At 39.4% G+C, this 24,337-nt stretch overlaps 1 protein-coding gene across 2 annotated transcripts in view; it reads right to left on the bottom strand.

The window, feature by feature from the left end:
• Nucleotides 1–680: 680 nt before the first annotated feature.
• The window catches only part of MDFIC2 (MyoD family inhibitor domain containing 2), a gene marked incomplete at both ends in the record, with an annotated part of 102,878 nt that continues 79,221 nt past the window's right edge, over nt 681–24,337 (bottom strand). For both annotated transcript variants that reach the window (XM_080811266.1, XM_080811267.1), the window contains 2 exons: nt 681–940; nt 9,425–9,646. In XM_080811266.1, the coding sequence (XP_080667392.1) occupies nt 681–940; nt 9,425–9,646 (482 nt within the window). The remainder of the gene's footprint in view (nt 941–9,424; nt 9,647–24,337) is intronic.

The following is a 24,337-nucleotide window of genomic DNA, read 5'->3' as shown; positions in this document are numbered from 1 at the left end:
ATAGACGTATAATAATGTGGTCTAGAATTACAGTACTCTCTTGAAGTACATCATATTCAAAATTCACTGGAGATGTCTTAGAGACATCTGTTGTAATTACAGGAACATGGTTTCTAATTCATTTAATTCCCTTTCCTACCTAAACTGTACATATAAGTGAATTTTAAGAGACTGTATAAATAAATTTTTAATTATAAAATCATGTTATACAATACATTATTAATAATAACCAACAATGCATAATGTTTATGCATGAGTCCATTACAAAGACGAGCTAATGTAAGTCAATTCGAAAAGAATGCACTAATTTGTCCTGAATTTGTGAATGAAGTTGAATCCATGATGCAAGCCAATGAATGCAGTAACACAGAGTGGGTTAGCATGCTCTTTTACAGTCAAGAAATACCTTGTACCTATGGCAGTTAAGAGGTATTTAGGATTTGTTCATCACATGTGATCAAGATCTTATTTTTCAGTGAGCCATGCGGTTATGAAATTTGGAATGAGACCATAGAGTTGACAGTATTAGATTTGTCAGGCAGGTGCAGAATAAAATGGTCTATAGCATCCAAGAAATGTGTACAGTCCTTACATTTCAGCACATAGAAATCACAGTCTTGTTGTCATGGAATTTCCCCTTGGGGCCAGAGGTCTGGAGGAATGTGGTTAATTTCATTGGGCTAGCGGTAACAGATTTCTGAAATCTCCATGGCCAGCTCCAGACATTCGCTGGTCTCATGGCAAGACTCAAACAGGCTGCAGTCCATGTCACAGTTGCAACTGCAATCGTTCCGAGAGTGGCTTTCATCCGAGGTGTGGTGATACCTGTGAGAGGGGCAGCACAGGTTGGTACACACCGTTTCGCACGTATCCGGGAGCATCAGGAGACAGTCCCAAAACTGGCAAAACAGACAGGTGAGGATAAGGGAGGCACACTCCTCTGTTTAAAGAAGAAGAAGAAGAAGAAGAAGAAGAAAATGAATAGTGGCCCATATGGGGGCATCACTGAAGGACAGGCATGTGCGGTGGTGTGCTTGATGACTTTATAGCCAACTCTTAATTGTCCATATTAGGGGTAATGTACATCATTATTCTCTCAAGCTTCCCCACCCCCCACGCAGGACTCCCTCTGCTTAAGTAATTGCTTTATTAACTTCCTGAGCATTTCTATTGATTCCACATAATCTGGTTGTTTAAAATGCTGTCACTTTTCTGAACTCCTTTATTTACTTTGCCTGCGGAGGTGCTGGGAAACCACACAATTCGCTACCTATCTGGAAACCTTGCAACTGTCTGAAAATTAACAGGTCCTCCCCAAGTGCAGAGAGTTTTCGGGAGCAATTAGGATTGGGGACAATGAGAGAGATCGTACAAACTTTCGGCTTCTTGTCTCAAGGATTGGTCATTTGTATGGTGTGGTTTCCCAGAAATCTGCCACACCCATATTTCACATGCAAGCAAAAAGCACATTGCAAAACCCAATACAAATGATTTTTAAATAGTTGTAGTTTTGATGTTAGTTGTATTTTATTTTTAATCCCTGCGTCCTTTGTGCTCCAGTTAATGTGAGGCCTTGATTTTATGTTCATGTTAAATGGAATGTGTCATCATATGCCTAAAAGAGTAGAAATCTTCTCAATCCTCTTTAAGAAAATTGGTTTAAAAATTTACTACGCAGACTTGTGAAAATCTGAAAAGTATCTCCAAGGTATTGAAGGTAATTGGTAATTCTAGCCAAACAGCTGTGATGGGTTATAGATTATTATAGTTTTTGTTTCCATAAAGGGAATTAGTTAGAAGATGCAGCAGTTCTCTTGTTAAAATTATAACTTTTTTTTTTTTTTTAGTCACAAAGGTCTCAAAAACATGTGAGCATTTTATAAATGGGTAGGTAAGCATTTCCATGAGACATCACGTAATTAATTGAAGTCAGTATCCTGAAGATTATTGACGGTTGAAAGTAACAATCTGGCATGAATTGGAGAAAAATTCCTCCTCCTGATGGGTTTATCAATCAATTAAAGTTAGATTTTCATCGGGATTCATAATTCTTTCACCAAGAATGTTAATGTTAATAACTTTTGGTTTTCAGACTTCAGTTGGCTGAGACTACACAAGCCTGCAGGAGTGATTTTGCTCCTGGAGTCCTCCGCTAAAGGGTTCTGAGTATTCTTAGAGCCCTGTTCATTTACTTCCAACAGTGTTTTCCAGAAAACCTTTTCACTTTTGTTATTCAGCTATTTGTTAATCTGTAAGAGGAGGGAGAACATGGAAACTTGCTCTAAAAGGGAAAAAATATTTTGAAGATTTCTTTTAAAATACTTATATAAAGGTCTAAACTGACCTTGCTTATAGGGAAACAAAAATCTTCCTGCCTCCATCCCACCCTCCACCCCACCCTCCATCCCTGCCTCACAGCCTCCTTTTTTTTCCTTCCCAATAAGAGGTGGTAAAGAACCTCACCGTGACTTTTATGATGTCTTTAATTGCCATATATTGTTGCAGGTGCTGTGGCCATTACTAAGTATTTCTGGGGTAGGCAGCATATCCCATAATACCCCTAGGGCGTATGTACTCATCTCTTTGCCAGACAGGGTGCATTTTTTATTCACTTAGAGCCAGTTTCTAGCATGTGGCTAACTCACCCATATAAGTCAGTGCAAACCACCCACAAAAATTCAGGAGTTACTTAGCACAGTACCTAGACTCCATTTCATGTATGCATTTCTGAAGAGGGCGTGTTGGTTGTCAAAGATATGGAGCAGAAAACCTCATCAAATTTTACTAATGCCAAGAAGGCTATGCTAGCAGCCCGTGGCGAAGAAGTTCTGAGTAGAAAATATTCTCCATATCCTTCAGGTTGGAGACTCAAGAGACTGACTCAGGCTATGATCATATAAAAACGATCCATTGGGATCACATCCTTTGTAGATGGAGATGTGAGGCTGAAAGTTTGGTTTGCAGGCAAGTTAGGGTGGGAGCTGGTGTTTCCTATCAAAGTGTAAAATACCTATTTGGTATTGGATTTATACTTTCCTGAGAGCATATAATCTTTTGGTTTAATTCCTCTTCCCAGTGTTTTCTCAAGCTGGCAGATTCTGGAGGTCTCCACTTCTGATGTACCCCCTAGATTTTATTTACACACACACACACACACACACACACACACACACACACGTTTGGCCTAATGTTTTGGCCAAACTGGCATTTGTTTTCTTCTACCTCTCTACTTTGCATTTGAGAATAGAAGAGCTCATTTTTTTTTTTTTTCTTTTCTGTGTATAAGTCAGTCCTTTTTATTTGGTTATAAAAGGCAGAACCTCTTGCCCAAAAAAACATGGCAACATTGGTGAATTGAAAACAGATTTTTCCAAACTTTCAAGAGCATTGAAAACTTTTCCTAAAAGGCATATTATGTAGTTCTACATGGCCAGGCAAAGCTGTTTTGCATATGGACAACTTTTGTTTGCACAAAAGTAGCCTAAGAAGTGGGGGGAAATTTGCAACTGTTTGAAAAGAGAGTTGGGCTTCCCCTATTCCCGCATGGGTGTGTTTTCCTTTGCACTCTTTCTTGGGGCTTTCATGTTTAATAAACATGATACCCAAAGTCATAGCCCATGATTAGCACCCCTGCTCTCAGCCCATTCAAGAGTACGTTATGTTTCCTCTGCCTACTTTGTGTCTCTTTGGCAATGTCTTCCTTCAATCATCTCCCATTGGCCGAGGCCAAATTGCATCTAGATCTCCCCTCTTGCCCCATTCCACACACCTGTCCTTCTGACTTCCTCCTGTGAATGACTCCTGCACACGCAGATGAATCAGCAGAAAGCTGGGACTCATTCTTGTCATTTCCCTTTTCCCCATCATACCACCATCCTCCCTCCGGCTCCTTGCTGAGTTCTGCTCGTCCTGTCTCAAGTTGGTGTGTGAAAATCAGAAGCCCCTACCCGCCTCTGGGCCACCCCCTTAGTTCTGGCCACTCTCAGCCATCGTCAGGTCAACAGCAACAAGATGGCTTTTACAGGAGCCCAGCTCAAATTCATCAGCTCCTGTGATGTTTTTCACTGTAGGTGGGAAGAGCTCACTCTCCCCTTAAGTCCCACATCCTTGCCATAGCCTGCGAGTCTCGTGATAGGTTCCTGCCTATTTTTCTGGCTTCCCATCCTTCCGTCCTCCTTGCTCACTGAACTGTAGCCACACTGATTCAGCATCAGGCCCTGACATGCCCCATCTGAGAGACTTTGACTATGCTCTCTCTTTGGCCTGTGTTATATACTTTCCCCTCACAGCTTGACCTGATTCTTACTCAGCCTCTGAGTCTTTATCTTGAAACATCTTCCTTCTGAAACTCTCATAGCACTGTTTTTTCTTCATGGTACAGACCATTGGGATGATATGAAACTAATTAGTTTATTAATACAGAGTTTCTCCCCTTACTAGAACCTGAGTTATAAGAAAGCTATGTCTGTTGTTGAGTGGATGAATGAATAAATGAATGATGGGAGATAAATAAAGTCATCCTCATTTAGTGGGTGAAAGGACTAAGGCTTAGGGATTGTCCCTGACTGTCCTGAATCTTTCAACTGTAGGGTGGTTGGGGGTGGGGGAGGAGAGGTTCAGATCTCGGTCCTTCCGGATCCAAAGTCTTTGCTCTCTTAGCCGGTATTACATTGGAAGCAAATGCACAGTCCTGGGCACTTTGTAGGTACCTCACATAGGTCCTGAAATAAACCTGAGTTGAGTACTATCATGTTCTTTTACAGACAAGGAAACTGTGGCTCAGGGAATTTAAGAAACACAGAAATGAAGGAGCCATGATTTGAGTCAAACTGTCCCCTCCAGAGCTCTGAACCCTGCAGCTGCCCTGCCCTTCAGAAGGCTCCCACTTCTCTGTCACAATCCAACATGGCGCAGGACATGGCTGGCTCATGGAAGGCCTGCCACCCTTTCTCTCCCTGCTCTGCTCTGTGTTCCCGAGAAGGCTGACATCTGTTCTCCAAGCCCTGTCAAGTGGCTTCCTGCTTGCTTCAGCCAGTGAGAAGCAGTGGCAGGAAATGGGAAGGTGGGAAGAAGGGAGTCCCAGGGTGTTTCTCCTCCTCGCTCTCTGCTTTGAACATGTCTCAGTCAGTACCTGTATCTTCCCCTTGATTTTACCTTTCTGGACATCCTTCTTTCTGTGGCTCTTGTTAATGCCACTTGCTAGTGGTCTGCCTATTAATGGTTAGTTCCTAGTGGCCCACGAGTGAAGTCCAGGACTAGTCCTCTACTAGTGGCCTGGAGGGGACAAGGGAAGAGGTGGCAGAGCCTTGTTGCTAACGTCTAGGTGGCCTCACAGTTCCCTTACTTGGCTTTTTACCTCTCCTAATATCTTTGTTAGGAGGTCTCTGCATGTTGAAGCCCCTTTAATGCTGCCCCTGGCATCCTGGCCTGCTCTCAGAGTGGTGCCCATCCCTCTTTCCCTCCTCTTGCCTTGTTAAACCTGGATCAGAGAAGGTTCCAGGACAAGCTAAGACCTGCAGGCCAAGCAGCCAAAAGTGGTACTTGACTGTGAGCAAGAAGCCATGACAACCCCCCCCCCCTTTAGGTTGTTTCATTTCCTTTGTACACCCCTAAGGTACATTTAGGACATGGAGGCTGTAATGTGCTAAGTGATACTCGAATGATACTGAAGGATGAATGCAGCCTCCAGCCGTGCTAAATATGCAGCTGGGGATTGGCTAATTAAGAGGGAGAATCTGTCTCATTAGAAGGGATCATGTTTAATTATAGTGGAAAAGGTAATGATGCAAAGACCTTCCACCAGTGTACCTGAGGTCAGCCTCACGGTCATGGTCCTGAACTCTCTGGGCTTGCCCTCCCAGCCTTTGATCCTGTCACCGTGATGCCTGGGATTAAGAGGAGGAGAGAGGGACAGAGGCAGATTTAGCTGTCCACTGGAGTTCTCATAGCTTTCCTCCAGAAACATAGCACCTGCTCGTTTGGGAATCACTCCCCAAAATAGCAAGAATGTGGTTCCTCCAGAAGTGGCTCCGGAGAAACAACAGTCTCCCTACCCCTCCAGACAAAAACCAACCAAACAAAAAAGGCCAATAAACCTGGCCCCAACCCAGTATCCTAATACGTTCGTGGTTAACGTGCTGTCCCAGCAGATTCAGCAGAATCATGAGATTTGTGACACAGTGACTCCAACGAAGTACTCCAAGTTTTTGGTCACAAAGTATAAAAATTGGTCCCCACTTCTCCAACACTACTGAGTTCTTTTTTTTTTTTTTTTTAAGTCTGTAATGTAGAATAGGAATAAATAAAGTGTGACTGAATGCCTTTCTCTAGCTGGGGTATCATCCCTGATGTTATCAATTTTAATAGCTACTTAAATATGTCAAGATCTATTTAAGTTCAGACAAGCACAACTAACGTTCAAGTCAGTTCTTTAGAACGAAGCTGACTAGATTTGGGTGATACTTAGTAAATTTGTGCTTATGTTTTTTTCTGAGCAAATGAACTGAAATAATTATAAAATTGAAACATTTTATAAGGTGACACTACTGCATTTAATTGTATGAAATTTACAGTGTAGAAAATGTAATCATTTTATTCAGTAGTCCATGGTGTAATTAAGACTATTCTTTTGAGGTATCTTGTATTTATGATTTTCCTCTTCCACCTGGATGAGACGTCTCAAATTCAAAATTATACATCAATTAGGTATATTCTCAGGCTTCTTTTTAAGGCTCCTGTTTTTGAGCATTGTGTGTATTCCTGATTTTATTACCCGCAGGGTTGCCTTTGTAATCAGAATGGAGCAACAGAAACAGAGACACAGAGAGTGCTCTGGACTTTTTCCATTTTATTCGGGAAAGGGACCACACAGGATGAGCCACAATTTACTAATAAAGTAATGTTGCAGCACATAGTGTGTGATGTGCAGTAAAGATCCTTTTAAATTCCCATCAGAGCACACACCATGAACTGTGCTAATGGATGTAACACATTTTACAAAATCTGCATGTGTGAGGCTTTTCCATTCTGTTTTAAGTGGGGCAATGTATATAAATAATAGATATTAGCAATTAAGCATCCATTCCTATGCACTCATTTATACATTTGAAAATAAATTAACCACAAACTACATGAAAGTGGATGCAATCTTCTCTTTTCCCTTCTGTTTCCCCTGCTGTTCCTGAAAGATATTTCTGTATTTATCTCAGTACGAACAATGACCCCAGCTCTCAATTTCTGCATCCTTAAATTAATTACTATAAAAATTCTCTGACTTAACTCTTGAGATCCTTGATGTTTGCTGTTTAAGATCATGAGAGCTTCTTAGACACACTCGTGGGCCTTCGTTTGGATGTTTTGCTCTCTTTTTGATCTAGGTATCCCAAACTCTTAACTCAATGGGGAGATTTTTTTCACCAGGTGGGAAGGGAATGATGGGTTTTTACCTGTGTTGTCAGCCTAAGATCATGATTTCCTGGGTTGTGACGTCCTCGCAGGCAAGGCTTAAGAAAAACAGACTAAGTCAACTGTCCTTTGAGTCTCCTTTGATCTTTTGAAAACAAAAAACCAAACAACCAAAAAAACCGCCCCCAAAAACCAGTAAGTCATGTATTTCCTGCAAGAGACTCTGAGTATCAGTTGCCATTTTAATGGAGTGGTTCTTTGGGCCTTCCCTGAGAATACAGGGGTTTGGGTGTCATGTTAGCTGCACCAGCCCTTCCCCTTCTCCCAGGATCCCTGCTAGGACAAATCAGAATGGTTCTGGAGGACACTGTGTTGTACTATGTGGATGTGTGTATAACGGCAATTCCTAATTCAGGGGTCATGACAACCAAGATCCATTACTTGCATCCCTGAGACAATCTAATGAAATGCTCTAGTGTCACAGTACTTTCTGGTATCTCAGAGAACTCTCCTGTATCGCCCGTTTTCTTGATTGGCATCAAACTCCAGCAAAGCCAGAAACGTGGGCATCATCTTGAATTTGAGGTTGTAACCTGACAGTCCACTGGCCAAAGTTATCCCCAAGCTGTGTGTTGTTGGGAGTGTCTGGGGCTTCATAAAAGAAATCAAAGTATTGCCAACACTCAAAAAATTTGGCGATTTCACATAACACTCTGTAGCTGGCAACTCTGAGCCTCTGTTTCCTTCTGGCAACAATTAGCTAGAGCTGAGTAGCTGCAGTGCGCTTCACTTTGCCCCAGTCCTCACCAATCCCTCTTGCTCACTGCCAGTCTAACTCATTCATATCATCTCCTGGCACCTGCAGGCAATTGTTTCTGTAGCCTCTGGTCTAAAGCAGCCATGACAATGTTTGTACAAGACCATAAGGAATACATGTTAGAAATTTCTCCCCTTGCTTTTTGAAACCATAACCATAACAAAAGCAAAAATCTAATATCTATTATGTGCCAGGTCCATTATTGGATCCTTTATACACGTTATTTCATTTGGTCTTCAAAACACCCTCGCTCCATCATATAGCTGAAAGACTGAGATTCAGAGATGGTAAAAAACTTATCCAGGTTTATATGGTTAATAAATTTCAGAGCCAGGAATTAAACTGATGTGATTCCACAGCTCCTGTTACACAAAGGCCATTTATTTATTTTTTCCTTATTTCCAAAAAGTAAATATTAATTTAAATATAGACTAGAAACTATACCCTCTTATATTTTCCTTCGAGAAACTGCAAGCTTTCTTTAAATGCAAATGAGGATATGGAACGCTACAAAATTCTTGAATGGTTTGTGTCTCCTGTAAAGGGCATTATAAAGTCAACCTGAGTTAAATTACATATATCTTGGTGTGGTGTGCATGACTTTGAACTTGACTGCGATGACCATTTAGCACCATATCAATTTGAAACTGGATTTGCAAAAGGAATGTGCCTTTTATAGTCAGATGCATGGATGGTTGGGTGTAGGTTGGCACTGACCAGAATGCCCAGGAAGTGATATCACCTAGAGGAATGAACACTGGTTGCTGATGTAAGCATCGTGATATCTTTTATAGTCCACATCTATACATTTCCAGCATTTTAATACCATTCTACTCTGCTTTCTACTCCTCTCAGCTCAGCGTCATGGACTGAAATGGTCTCAGATTTGAGAAAACTTTACCATTCTTCTTTATCCCCTTCCCAGCTCCACAGCAAGCATGATTATACCTCACTGCAGCTATTTAAAACACGTTGCCTCTGATTTCCAGCTTTGAGAGCAAACAATCTGCCAAGCACCTCATAATTGCAGAGTGACCTTGACATGTGTCATTCACCAGGGTTTTCAAATCGAAGTCTTCCTGTTTAATATTCATAAAGGCTCTTTTTTTTTTTTTTTTTTCCCTAACAGCATATGTGATGATTTTACAGGGGCTGGGGGTTGGGGAGCTTTATTTAGAGATGGGTTGATTTGGAGAAACATACCATCAGTGTCTCTCTGATGAACTGAAGTATCAGTTTGGAGGTAGGAAAATTTCGTTTGGCATTCTTCAAGGGAGGACAGTGATGTGCTGGATTCTGACAGTTTTTTCTCACTGGGGGTTTCCTTGGCTGGTCCATCTGTGATATTGAATTCAGATACTGAATTTATAATGATAGCATTAATGGGTTTCTCGTCTGCATGCTTTTCATTTGTGAGTTGCATATCTAGATGAAAAAAGAAAACACACATACACAAACCCACTATAGTTGACATGACCTAGTGATCTCAGAACGGACATTTGCAGAAAGTTTCACACTCAAGACTTTTGTGAGAATAAGGTCTTAAGAGATTGAAGCATCATTGAATGGAATCATTTTGAATAAATATTTAAGTTAAGAATAGAAAAGGGCAAGAATTATAAAATTTTACACACAGTACAAGTTTCCCTATCACAGACATTTGTAACACTTATTTCTACTGTGGTGGTTTTTTTTTTTTTTTTTTTTTTTTTAAGTGATGGGTGGAGAGAATCAAAGAATTCATTCACTTGGATCAACAAAAGTTCATAGTTTGTTGTCAGCTTTTGGTCCAAGTGTTTTCTGGATCCCAGAAGCAGTAAAAGGGTCTTAGATGCTGGATGGACAGTGCTGCTCAATAATGTATGTGATCGCGATCAAATGATTTTTATTTCTTTGGTTCTACAAACCTCAGTTTCCTCCTCTGTATAAGACAAGGGATTATAAATGAACCATCTATCAGCTCATACCTGTCTCTATCCTCCGAGACTCTCAGTTGCCATCCCTTCCCCTGCCTTAGCATTTGTTAGGTTCCTATTCAGGTGAGTGTTCATATGGCTTTTGAGGGTGTGCTTTTTGGAGTATATTTTATTTCCATATAACCACCTGGAAGGGAACATTTGGCAAAATCCTTGACCTTTGAGATTCTGGTTGGGAGAGGCATTAAAAAGACCAAGAAGGCCTAGGTGCTTCATGTATTTTAGAGTTCCCATATTCATTCATTCATTCATTCATTCATTCATTCATTCATTCATTCATCTATTCATTCATTCTTACATAATCATATATGGGTCTGTTATATAAGAAACAGTGGGCTGGGCATGGGGGATATAGTGGCACCTAGGACCAGCATGGTCCCCAACTTCCACAAGCATCAAAGGAGTTAGCAAAGAAATAGCTAAGTCACAATATTGAAGAGTGTATGACAGAGCAACGGAAGATGAAATCATGTTAGAGTCTGGGCCATAACCAGTCTGGGTCGTAACTTACCTATATACCCATTGCCCAGAATCCTAAGATCAAGAGAAGAGGTAATAGAAGATAATCTCAAACATGCAGACCAGCTGGTTCCTGGGGACACATTAAGCCCTAAAGCAACAGCAGTCTGGGTTATTTGGTGGCCCTCCTGGGAGATGGTGAAGATGCATTCCGGAGCCTTGCATTCTTGTGGCCAGCCCAATGCCTGTTTGATCCAATAATCCTCATGGAGTGACTGGAGTAAATAATACAACTCCCCAACCTGGCTTTTACCATGCTTACAACGGCTCAGTGCAAGGGTACATTCTTCCCAGCATCCATTCACCTTTTCCAAAGTTGCTTTGTTTCAGGCAGATGGAAATCTCTACTGGGTCCTGCCTGCTCAGTCAGTGGTTCCCAGAGACTTGTCAAAGGAGTAAAATAACCTGGGGAATCTTTTAAAACTTAAGAATTTTTTCAAGCTCAGGCAAGCCCTCCCACCCCTTGGCAGATTAGCTCACAGCCCCTGGGGGATTTCTGAAGCTCCCTACATGAACCTTCAAAGGCTCCTGCATGGCATGGGAGCTGTCATTGTCTTGTTTCTCTCTCAGCCTCCAAACAGCCTTGGCTTTCAACCAGGTTTGCTTTTTATTCCCTAGCCCTTATGTTGCTGGCTTTAAATCTCTTGGTTGTGGTTTGATTCATTTTAAACTGGACTGGTAGAAGTCACAGATCACGAAAACATTGGTCACTTATTAGTAGCAATTAACGTAACTGTGAATAGATGGGATTAGCTCAACCGATTGGGAAACTCTAGACTTCCTCTAACCCCAGAGAGATTCAGCAAATTAATGTTGTAATGATAATGATATCAAAGTAATAGTTTATTTTGGGGGGATATCAAAGTGCTGAGCAATGAGCTAATACTACAGATAGCTGTTCATTATGCTATATTGATGTTTGGAGACAGATCATTCTTTGTCACGGGGAGATTGTAGGATGTCTAACCTACTAGATGCCAGTAGTACCTGTTGTCTTAGGCTGTGGCAAACAAAACTGTGTGCAGATATTGCCAAATTTCCCCTCGAGGCAAAGTCACCTAGGTGGAAATCCAAACCACTTCTTTATACACATACCCACTTACTCTACGGCATGCCTTTCATATCAGCTCCCGAGATAGCTAGCGGCTTACAAATCTCATTTGCCCGAAGCATCACAAAGACTCCGGGAGGCAGATATTGTCAACTTCCCTGAACAGAGGGGAGTGGCTGGTGTCCCCAGTTCACAGATGAGGGAGTGTAACCAAAACTTAGATACTTTATTTAGATAAGTTGTCCCAGTAGTCCTCATTAGCAAATGACAGAACTAAGATTTGCATCCAGGCCCAGTGTATTCCCAAAGCTGAGCTCTCATCCTTGTCTCTGTGGTATGCAGCATCATCTCTGATTTGTTCTTAGCTTTTATCTCTGCTTCCTAGCTGCAGAGACGGCCCATCAGCAAACCCCTCTGAGCCCGAAATCCCATGCACCATGCGTCACCCACCCAAAATCTAGCCTCGCAGGTTACTTAGCGTTCCCGTTGCCTCTCTCCCCGAGCTCTGCAAAGCAAGACTACCTTCTTGCACGCTCAGGGAATTCTGCATCTTTGGTTACAGCTGCTGTATACTGTACATTAAAGAGCAGTTCGGAAAGAGCTGGTAGATAACGAAACCTTGATGAGTATAGAGATTGCGGCAGCTGTTTACTTATGGAATTAATTAACAATCAGTTCAAATTGTCACACGTAGTCAGGCTGCATGTAATTTAAATTGCTTTTGCACAAAGCAATTCAGTAACAAAAAAAATGTTGGATAGAGGTTACTGGAATGTAAGAACATGCGGAGAATACTGTATACAGCCAAGTGGTATATGATTCTCTTTTTAATTTTGCGACAATTTTAAGTATAGCATTTTGAATCTAAGTGGTGTGCTACATTAAGCAACCATTTGGAGCCACTGGGTTTGTACTGAGAGAATTTTGTGGCGAAGTTAAACTGCCATTCATAAAGTTATTTTAATTCTCTATCTCTGTTTATATTTTTATTTTTTTTTCATTCCCCAGCGGGAACTATCTGTTGCTCATTAGAAAATCATCTGACATACACACATTTCAGACCCCAGTCTGTTCAACCCAGAATTCTGACATCTGAAGTGAGTCACAATTTTTGGGTGAATGTTACTGACATCTTCCATCTTTTATAGATGGAAAGCTAACAATAAATTTCCCTGGTTTCCTCTCTTGCCGTGTTATTTGACATTGTATCCCAAGTATTATAAAGTAGCATAGGCTAAAAGGAGAAACATATAAAAAGTGGTATCACATCTCCTGCAGAAAAAAAAAACGATTTTGGAATTAAATAAGGAACTCGTGAAACTATATTTGGGATGTTATACATAGTTCTTGACATTAACTTAGAGAAAATAATTTTTTAACAGAAAAAAAAACACCCAAATTAGGACAAAAATTAGAAGCTCAACTCTATTTCTAAGGGAAAAAAATTAAAGTGTATCTTAAGTCAGTGAAATAGAAAATTCATGTTTGGGCTAGAAGTAATTGCAGAACCAATGGGCATAAACTTAAGTAACAGAAAAGACAGGCAGTTAATTAATTTTTTATTGCCACTGAGCAAATGTTATTAATTTAATTCAATTAACATTTATTGAGTGCCCACATGCAATAGATGAATCAATATGACAGGAGCTATTAATTTATTTACTTTATGTTATTAAGGAAACATTTTAATGATTTTCATTTTTGCTCACTAAATGTGACTTTATAATTTTTGCATCCATGCATTCTCTATTTGAGTGCATATATAAATATATATATTTATACATATGCATTCTAATTGTGAATAAGTAGCATCTCTTCTTCCCAGGCTCCTCTCCTCCCGTGCTATTCTTGCTTTTTTCTCTCCTCCCCCTTACCTCTCCCCTCCCCTCCCTGCCCCCTTCCCTTCCCTTCCCTTCCTCTCTCTCTGTTTAATTCACAGACCTGCACTGTTTCTGTTTTTGGTTTCTTTTTTTCCTTCCAGTTCCTTCAACATGTTTATTCCTTTATTCCTCTCTCTGTCCTCTTAGTTCCTCTCTTTGTGCCCTACCCTCCAAGGTCATATTTGTCCACACTCCCAATTTAATTATTTTTCTTTGCAAAGCTGGTCCCCGAAACTGTGCAGTTCATCAGCCAGCTGGGCCACATTTACTGAGGGTTAGACTATGTGTCTGGCCCCGTACTGGATTCTGGGAGATTCAAAGAATAGCAAAAAGTCTCTGTCTTCAAGACGCCCATAGTTAGCACAAACTATAGTCACACCCTTGTAACTGACTATTGGATATCTTACTGGCATTATCAGCTAATCTTTACAATTAGTATATCTCTTTCTACTAAGGCCTTATTCTTCTCCCCGAACTGGGTGACTCTGGATATCCCTGGAGAACTGACAATTCAATTTCTTTTCACTGTATTGTCATTTTTAACAAATTCCCAGTGCTTCAAAATATTCTTTGAATTGCCTCATCTTTCATCCCAATATTTACCAGTTCATTTTTTCTCTTAAATATCTTACAAATGCATCTCAGATTTCTCATTCCCATCACTACCACTCAAGGTGAATCCTCTTGGTTCTTCAATCTGTATTATTTCTGTCACCATTGGTCTCAGCTATGGTGACAACCCTCCCCAAGACATCGTGTATGCTATAATCGAAACGATGTTTTGAGTAATATTCTTCTCATCATATTACTCATTAAAAAATCAAAACAAAACACACACACACATATGCACACACCAAATGTTAATAGCTCATTATTACCAGACTATTTTCCCATTCTCTTGTTCTGAATTAATCTATGTATTCTATTGAATCCATGAGTTCAATAGAAATAGAAAAATAGAAAAAAAGAAATAAGAAAATAGAAAAAAAAAAGAATAGAAATAGAAAAAAGTGTTAAGTTTTTCTTTTAACTAGTAAACTCCAGAAGCCTACACAAACATTGTCAGATAAGTCTTTAAAACAGGGTTATTTGGGGGCACCCGGGTGGCTCAGTTGGTTAAGCATCTATCTTTGGCTCAGATCATGATCTCAGGGTCCTAGGTTTGAGACCCATATTGGGTTCTCTGCTCAGCGGAGAGTCTGTTTCTCCCACTCCCTCTCTCTCTGTGCTCTCTCCCTTTCTCAAATAAATTAAAATCTTAAAAAAAAAAAAAAGCAAAAAACAGGGTGATTTAAATTCTGGACCAAAATGTTTAAAGTCAGTGTGTATTTCAAAAGTATGGGCCATTTCTAAAGCTATCATGATAAATTATATTTTCCCTTGGATTTAAACTATCCTCTAGCTTAGAATTTCATATTGTAATTACCTGGGGTTGAAATCAGATTGAAGCGGACAAGTGACATTTCAAGGTATAAGCTAGCAAACCATCAACAAATAATTACGGTTAGTAATGTAGTTAATTGAAGTAACACTGAAGAAGAAAAAAAAGGTGTTTTTTTTTCCTTTGTATGTAGAGTTTATGAAGTTCATACAAATGTCGAGTAATTTTTGTTGTTAATACTAGAATATATGGGCTGTATTCTCCATAGCTTGGTAGATAAGAACACAAAATTGAAGAGCATTCGACATAACAGAACTTGCTGGAAATTATGAGAAAGAGCGAGAATCACAGTTTCTAGAGGTGTAGAGAACTATTATGCTTATATTGAGGACAGTTTTGGGAGCTGATACTTATGGCTAGAGACAGAACAAAATTAGGAAGATGAGGATTTCTCAGTACTGACAGATGCGTATTGAAAGGTGACCAGTACTCCAAGAAGCTGCATTAAAAAAAAACAAAAAAACCCACAAAACACATCATCTTTTTTGGAAACCAAGTGGGGGATAATTTGTTCAAACTAAGGGATGAAACTCTTCTCACCTTTTCAAAGGAATGGAAATAAGTTATTCATGGCATGTTTCATTGCTATATTCTATGAGATAGGACAAAATAAAATCTTGAGTTTATTAAACCTCTTTTTTGGAGGGGAGTGGAATCAATGAGGTACAGATATTAGACACCTTTTTCCTGTAATTTTCAAATGCCAGCCCTGGTGAGAAGATGTCCTTTAAAGACTTTCAAGTTAAAGCAGTAGTTTTATATATCATTGTTTTGTCTTCTGTGGTGCTTTAACTAAAACCCTGCCTCAAAAAGCATTAGATGAAATGTTTATTGAGGGCCATGACAAGGGGACATTAAGCCTTTTCAATCAGCATTAGTAAATCTTTTTTTTTTTTTTTTTTTTTTTTAAAGAGAGAAAAAGCAAAAGAATACTATTTGTTCCGATAAAATAGCAGTGAGCGTTCAAGGTGAAAAGGATTAAAGAGGGGGAAAGAACCGAGAGAGTAAGGTTGAACACAGTCCCCTTGCCAAGCTTCTTCCACGCCCTGCAAAGCATCTTCAACCTTCTGGGACCGAAGTGGGGTTTTTGGCCTAATGCTTCTAGATCATTATCTGTTTTCTATTCCCCTGTGGTACACTTGGCACCGGTAGACAGACGCAGGCTAAGTGATATACTTTTATAGCTAGATCCTAAGCTTGTAACAAGGAAAAATTCTGTCCTAGGAGGTGGCTGGATCTTCCGACACGGGAACAGTTTGCAATTATGGGTCTCCCATTCATTTGTATGCAGTTACCTTCAGTTTAATGTTTGTATAAAGTGTCTCAAGAAATAAAGATGATGATATCTCAGGAAAAAACAAATTGGTTAGCAGTTTTTATAGCTTGATGCACTTGGGTTAGTAATAAGTTTAGGGCTTTAAAAAACTCAGTGAAGCCAATCAGGCTATAAACTCATGCCTAATTGGTATTACATATACGGTTGCTTTTTTATTGTCAGTATTTAAATATAAATGTTAAAAATTAAGCTATAATTATTCAAAATAGTCTCTGTTATGTTAAAACCATCACAATTTATTCATCCCAATGAAGCGAATGCCACTTAAAGTCTCTTTCTTGCATTATCTCATTTGAGGCTCACAACAGTTTTGCAAAGTATTATTATCACTATTATATGAATGAGGAAATGGATGGAAGGTCAGAGATTTTAGTGGTTTGTCCAAGATTACCCTGCTGGTAAGGGGCAAAGCTGGTACTTGCACTTAGGTCTTCTAATTTCTGTGACTGTCAAACTTCACGTCCGCAAATCGCTTTCTGACACCAGGCACTCTGATAGGAGATCAAAATACTTTTCTGAAGTACAACTCCTGTATCCCTTCTGATGTTTCTCTCTCCAAGGGTAATTGACCTCACTAGTCATTGATTAAGGGAGGCACTGGGCACGTGTGCTCAAAACCAGAACTCCAACAAATGGCTGCATTTTCCATACCCCTCAGAGTCCAAAGCAAGTGTCATCCTCTATGTGAAGCTTTCTGCAATGACCCTGACTCCAACTGAAATTAATTGTTCACCTTGGGAGTCCCCAGAGGTCTGGGTTGAGATCCATTTTTTTTTTTTTTTTGTACTGTGGTTAATTGCGGATGTATTTCTCTTCCCCTTCCTGTTGTGAGCTCCTAGAGGAAATGCATGCTCCATTCATCTTTGATTTCCCGGCACCTAGCACAGTGTCTGGCAGAAAGCAAGTGTTAAATAAATTTCAGATGACTGATGAACTGACTGACAGATTGAATGTGGGGTGTCTCAGCTTTCAGTTGACAATTGACTCATTTTCCCTGGGACAGGTTTTCTGAGCACATCTACCATCGGTCTTCCTCCCCCATTCTCGATATGCCAGTTAATCCTGATGAAAGTCTAAAAATTCTCTTTTGTGCTAAAATACATATTAATTTTTATTTTGATTTGAAGGCAACATTTGCATTTATATCTGTAAAACTGTGAAGAGTGTAAAAAGGCACAAAGAAAATAAAATCCCCTATAATTCTACCATTATTAACACATTATTATATTTGTTTCACAAAAAGACAATGGAAATATTTGGTGTATATATATCTTTATATATGTCAGAGCTGGAATATGTCTATATTACAGATATTAGAATAGAATATATATGTTCTAATTTTAATAAATTATATATATCACATGTCTACTACTTGCAAGATGTGTCACTCAATTCGGTATATTATATATATTATATACAGTGCTTCCAAGATGTGCCACTCACTTTTTTAGGACTTTTGCGTAAATGAACTCATTTAATACTCCCAGCAGCTCTGTGGTAGTTACTACTGGTACCGTGCCCATTTTTTGGATGGGGACACTTAAGCACAGCGATGTGAAGTAACTTACTCAAGGTCACACAACTACTAAGGGATGAAACTGTGATTTTTAACTTAGCCATCTGGCTCCAAGTCCATGCTTCTAGCCATGATGCTATATTGTCTTCTAGAGATTTAACAAGAAAAACAGTATTGGGATTTTATCGAATATATTATATATGTTACCATTATATCAGGAGCATTTCTCTCTATCCTAAAGATTATTTAAAAACATCCTCAGGTCTCAATTCATGTGTCACTTCTTGGGTGAGGTCTTCTCTTACACTAAATCTAAAGCAATATTTCTCTGTGGGGGCAGATTTTGGCAATGGCTGGAGACATGTTTTATTGTCCTGACAGGAGTGAGTGCATTCAGGAGGGTGAGTAGCCCAGGTGATACGGCTAAACATCCTTCAAGGCACAAGAGCTCCTTCTCCCTGCCCCTGCCCAAATAAACTGTAAAGACTATGGTTTCAAATGTCAGTAGTGCTGAAGCTGAGAAATCCATATAGAAAGTAGTCCCAGGCTCTCACCACCAGCCAATTCCATGTCTCATTGTCCTCATAGTGCTTTCCACTATTCTGAAAATGTTTTGTTTAAGTGTTTGTTGGTTCACTTGTGGAGTTCAAGTATCTTCTATCCTTGACTGAAATAGGAGAGTTTTGTCTGTATTAATTAATTGCTATATCCTAGAAGACGACTTGGGACATAGTTGGTACTTAATGAATAAGGGGTCAAAGAATGCATAACATTTCTTGCATGGTGTATCATAAAGTACTTAACAATTTCCCCATTCAATTAAAAAAATAGACTGTTTCCTATTTTTGCTACTTGAATACCTTAATCATTACCTTCATGAATCTTTTTTGTGTATCTATTTGTTTATATAGGTTGAATTCATACGGAATGACTTATTGCATTAATGGCCAGATTTCTAAAGGTCTGAATATATTGTACTAATTATTGCCTTCCAGAAAGATCAATTACACCAACAGTAATTGGAAGAAGTTTGCCGTTCTCAGGCCAATTCTAGATTTTACCAATAAATAATTTATTTTTATCGGTTCAAAAAGAACATTGAGTCGAGTTTCCAAATTTTCTAAATCCAAAAAGAGTCTTTCGCTATCATGAGAGGTAGAAGGTTTTTTTGTTTGTTTGTTTGTTTTGTTTTGTTTTCATATTCACTGCCTTTCTGAGGAAACTTCTTTCCACAACTAAATTCATGGGTACTGCTGAGATCTCCTGCATTATTCAGAGTAGGTAGTAGATCAAGAACTCTTGTTGAACAAAATTTATTGGATGATTGACAATTGAATTTGGATTATTTAGCTGGTTCTTGCCTTTGTGTCACAAGGTCTCTGAGGTGACATATCAGGTGACAGACTTTGGAGGCTCCCTGTTTACTTCGAGACCTTGAGCAGTTAGTATCTATCAATGATACACGTGGATAAATGGAGAATAGAGACATGTTCTACACAGGGACCCTGGGGAGGCCAGAAATCAAGCCCCACTGGAAGGAAGGGCAAGAAATAACCAGGAGAAACAAATGACCTGTTTATTCGCAACCTCTTTTTGCCCACAGTGTTTGCCCAATGTATTATGGAATCTCTGAATCTAATTGAGGGGTTAAGATTCATTTTCCTGGTGGAACCACATGGTAGAAGTTGACCCTGTGGTCTCCAAAGTGGCATATATAGACCTAGCAGATTTACAAAACTATCCAATGGGGCTAGAACATCTATTTACATTAATTTTTTAAAAATCCCAGTATAGTAGCTATTTTTGCATATTTTATAATGTATATTGTATATGCCAGTTAATATGGCAGCATACATGTCCATTGTGTGTGCGTCTACATGCGTGTGTATCTACATGCATGTGCACAAGCAGGCATGCACACATGTGCACGTGTGTGTGTGTGTGTGTGTGTGTGTGTGTGTAATGGGCTTGCTATCCTCCTCCCTTTTTTTTACTAATAAAAGTTTACAATAAAAACTTTGGAGATCACTGGTCTAAGTAATAGACCAAGGTCAGCTCTCTCTCTGTCCCCCTGCACCTGAAGGAAAATCTATTTTCTTATTCTTCCTTTTGGTACCCAGGGTGTGGTTGCTGGAACATTTACAGCCACAGCAGCTGCAGTAGTGGCCTGAGTAGACTTTTCCTCTGAGTTTCTATAGTGGTAACAGGATTAACAGACTCTATTCTGGAAGTACTTGGGTGGCATAACACCTCCCAGCAGAACTATTCCTGACAAGGATGTGCAGATGGAAATGCATATTTATGTCACTTAAAGCCTACCAGAGACACAAGGATTTGAGCTATAACAATAAATAGAAAAAAAAAAAATCTCCAGCGTTTTTGGTAACCCATACTCAAGTGCATTGACTGTGCTTGGCGAAAGACCTGCAGTTTGCTCTTTGTCCAAGCATAAAATATTCAACATTCACGCATGTTAAGGTAGACTATTCTGAATATATTTGAGAGTGTTAAAACAAGCTAGCACAAAGTTAGGTTAAAATTTCAGGTCTTAAAAATAACAGGACAATTCTATGAAGTGTTTGGGCCATTTGAAGGGGAAAAAAAAATCTCCTTTAGAAAAAGTGTCCAATTATTCCATTTATTAATAATGATAGGTTTGAAAATCATTTCCAGAGGCCGAATAGTCATTGTAATCAAAGTTTACAGTTAAGATATCTTTTTAGCAAGGCTTGATATACCTTCTGCTAGCTTCCTTCTAAAATACTTAACGACAATAGAGATAAAGAAAAATGTTCTCATCCACAGAATACGTATTATATTGACCTGGAGATATTTACACTACATATCAACCCATTAGAATTGAGCGGAAGAATTCAATCAGTCTGGCACTTATGCTGAGAAGGAGATGAGCAGCCTTTATTTCCCTTTTCCTGGCTCAGGAACCCAAAAACTGGATTGCCATGGCTTTTGATGAGGTGTGTTTTGTGACCTGACCAGAGAGCGATAACTCTTTGTCACTCGAACCAGTCCAGGTAGGGTTTGTGACAAGTAACAGAAGACTTTCAAAAACTGTTCAAGGTTCTCATTAGGTTACACGAAGAGCTCTATGAAGAAAGGAGAAGATAATCTCAAGAAGCAAATTGAGACGAAAAGCATACAGGATGGATCCAAAGGGACATGGTGAAATTAAAGGTTCTGAGAAAGTCAAAATTGAACGTAGAGAATTAAAATCTGCCTTGGGAGTAGCAAAACACAGAATTGACACGGCAGAAAATATCAGTAGTAATGCGGAGCACAAATATGAACAATTTCCCCATGGTACAAAGGTAAAAAAGACAGGATTCGAGCTATGATAGCAAAAATGGCACTAGGTACATGGATCAAAGCATGCAGCTGTCACCTAATAAGTAAGTTTTCCGAAGAAGAAACCAAAGCAATCTAAACGTAAGCTTTGTTCAAAAGATAATCCTGAAGTATATGTTCTAAGTAGAGACAATTTTTGAATGTGTACCTCACTGCTTAAAATTTAGGAAAAAGAGACTCACAATCCTAGAAAATATTTTGAATGACAAAAATAAAGATCTTTTTTCAAACATGCAGACAAGCAAAACTGTAGGAAAAAACTGTCCTGAGTTTGTCGCCTAATCCTTCTTGCACAAAACTAAGTGCCAGAAAACAGCCACGCAACATTTTCTCAATTTTGAGGGAATAAAATTATGCCTCTATAATTTTATCCTCAATCCACTCGACTTTTCTGTGCAGAAGTCCAGTAAGTCATTCTCATCACGCACTCTCGGAGGAAAAATGTCCTACTCCAGATAAAAGCAATGAAAACTTCCTTGAAAAAACTATTTAGAATCCTATTTTCACTTTGTGAGACAGCAAAAACAAAATCAGGAACTTAAGTTTTGAGAAGCTGAGGTGAGAAAAGGTGACAGATCTTCCCTAGGAATTACAATGACACCGTTGGGGTGAGCTTCAGCATTCAAAACCAGCTTTCATTGGAGGATACAAAGCCAGAAACCAGGAAGTGTGTGGAAGTCTTTGGTCTCTTTTTTAGGATGGTATCTGTGTGTAAAGTAAGGAAACCTTTGCATGATTAATTTTTATTCTTGATTGTGGGAGTAACCTCGAAACTACATGTAAGAAAGATGCTCCAGTAAAACCTCCACTCACAGAAGAGTTTTCTGAATTTTCCAACTGAGCATGAATTTTCCAGTTTTCTCAATCTCAGGTTTTCTTAAATGAGCATTTCAGTGCAAAAGGCTGTCCTGGAGCTTAGAAGGATATATTGCTTTATGGAAGAAATAGTCCCTTTACAAATGACAAATTAAAAATGAGGATCTTTAAAATGAGTGCCAAAACGTGCTAACATCATGATGTGGATTAGGAACAAAGACAGTTGAAAGGAAATATTAGTGGCTAGACTGGTCAGTGTAGTAGACACTGGTAATTTTCTTTTTTTGGAAAGTGCTAGAGGTACTTCCTTTTTTAACAAAAGGAATGATGGAGGCAAGTATTGTATATTTTTATTCTTAAGTGAATTTCTAAAATATTGTCACAAAGAAAGGAGGAAGAGAGAATGAAGGAATGAACTCCGGATCATCACTCAAGACTCGGAGGAAACGGTACTTTATTTAACAACTATTTGTCAGTTGTTACTGTACCTGGAAATCCTTCCAGGTCCTGGGAATATAAGGATGAACGAAACCCATTTCTGCCCTTGCAGACGTCTCAACCTTCCCTAACCTGTGAATGAGAAGGTCATTTCTGTGCTTCCATAACATTCTGTGTTAAGTGCATCTTTCCCACCTTGGTGTCCCTGAGCCTAGCCCAGTGCTTGGCATAGAAGTGAAATGAGCGTAGGTGTGTGTCAGCTTACAAAGACGGCAGTTGATTGAATGCTTTAATATGGTTCTCTGGCTTCTTCTAGTCCTGTGCACTTCCGTATATTACACTGCATCCGAATCAGGCGCGATAATAACCAACGTGGGTACAATATTTTCAGATAAAAAGTTTTCAGAGACGGAGCTCTCTGGAAACTAAATAGAATTATAGAATTTTAGATGTGGAATCAACTGTAGATGTCAGTCAGTTTCATTTCCCGCACACCAATTCATCCATTCATTCATTCATTTAGCACCTGCTATAATAATAAAAGTAATGATAGTTAACATTTGCTTCACACTATGAGAAGCTTTGAATGGATTCTCATTTAATCCTCACAATAACCCAATGAAGAAGTTATTACAAGTTCAGCTTTCCTAGTGAGGAAGGGGGTTGTGCCTTATTCACTGTTGTATTCCTAAGCTAGCAAAGATCAGAGTAAGAATTTGAATTTAGGTTTTTGGCAACTACAGTTTTTCCTCTTAACCGCTGTGTATGCAGGGGATGCAAAAGTGAGTGAGACCTAATTGTGCCTTTGGGGACTCTGGTGTATTTAAAAGAGACTGCCCACAAGCAACCCTTGTCAACAGGTAGATTGCCCACAGGCAACACTTCTATGCCATCTGTAACCTGATTTTTGTGCCAGTGTAATTCTGCTTAATAGCTAAGGACTGGTCAGAATTCCCCAGTGAGGCCAAGGTTCAAATGAAGGGGGGAAAAGGAGATTGTGCATAAAGGGAAATAAAACAGTTTGGCTGTGGTCCTACTTTCTGGGGCATATGATTATGTCAAGCTATCATTGTTAAGGCCATCTTCCATGTTTACAGGTCATGGCTCAATTCGAAGATGAAGGTTGGTCCTCATCCTATCAGTTGGGTGGATTAATCACCTGATTGCCCCCTAAAGAGGCTCTAGCAATTAGGTTGTCATAAAAACAACAGCAACCACAACACTCTTGCGCCTGGCTGACACCCTGTAGATCTAGTAGGTGAGTGCTCTGGCTCTACCCAGTTTAGGAAATAACAATTAACCACGCCCACCCTTTATGCTTTAGGTTTCTCTAGGTGCTTTTATGTTCCACATGCTCCCCTTCAAGCTGACAGGACAAAGATGTTCTGCTGGTTCTTTTTGACTCTGGAAATTTAAGATCTAAGGTTGGAGTACAGTCATAGCAATAGAGTCTCAGAGGTTGGGTAAAATTGGAATTCTTGGCAACCGGAGTTGGGGACTCTGAAATTCCCAGGTCTTCAGTTTCTGAAATACTTTTATGTTGCCATAAAGGCAAAACTAGTCATTGTAGTTCATTGTTAAGAGCTCATTGGCATTTGTATTTTTGTCAAACGAGTTATATAAAACTGCATTTTAAATAATTTTAAATAATTGATATTTATGGATTTGTTTGTGTCTGTGTGCTTGTAATTTAGTACTTCGGATGGCCAGGCTTTCAACAAAGCAGCTCCCTACTACTGCTACATCTGCTTCGGATTAATCTCACTTTAATTGAATGCCA

This window comes from Martes martes (genome assembly GCF_963455335.1).
Source record: "Martes martes genome assembly, chromosome: 1".
NCBI classification, from domain to species: Eukaryota; Metazoa; Chordata; class Mammalia; order Carnivora; family Mustelidae; genus Martes; species Martes martes.
This window is presented reverse-complemented; position numbering and strand designations above follow the sequence as displayed.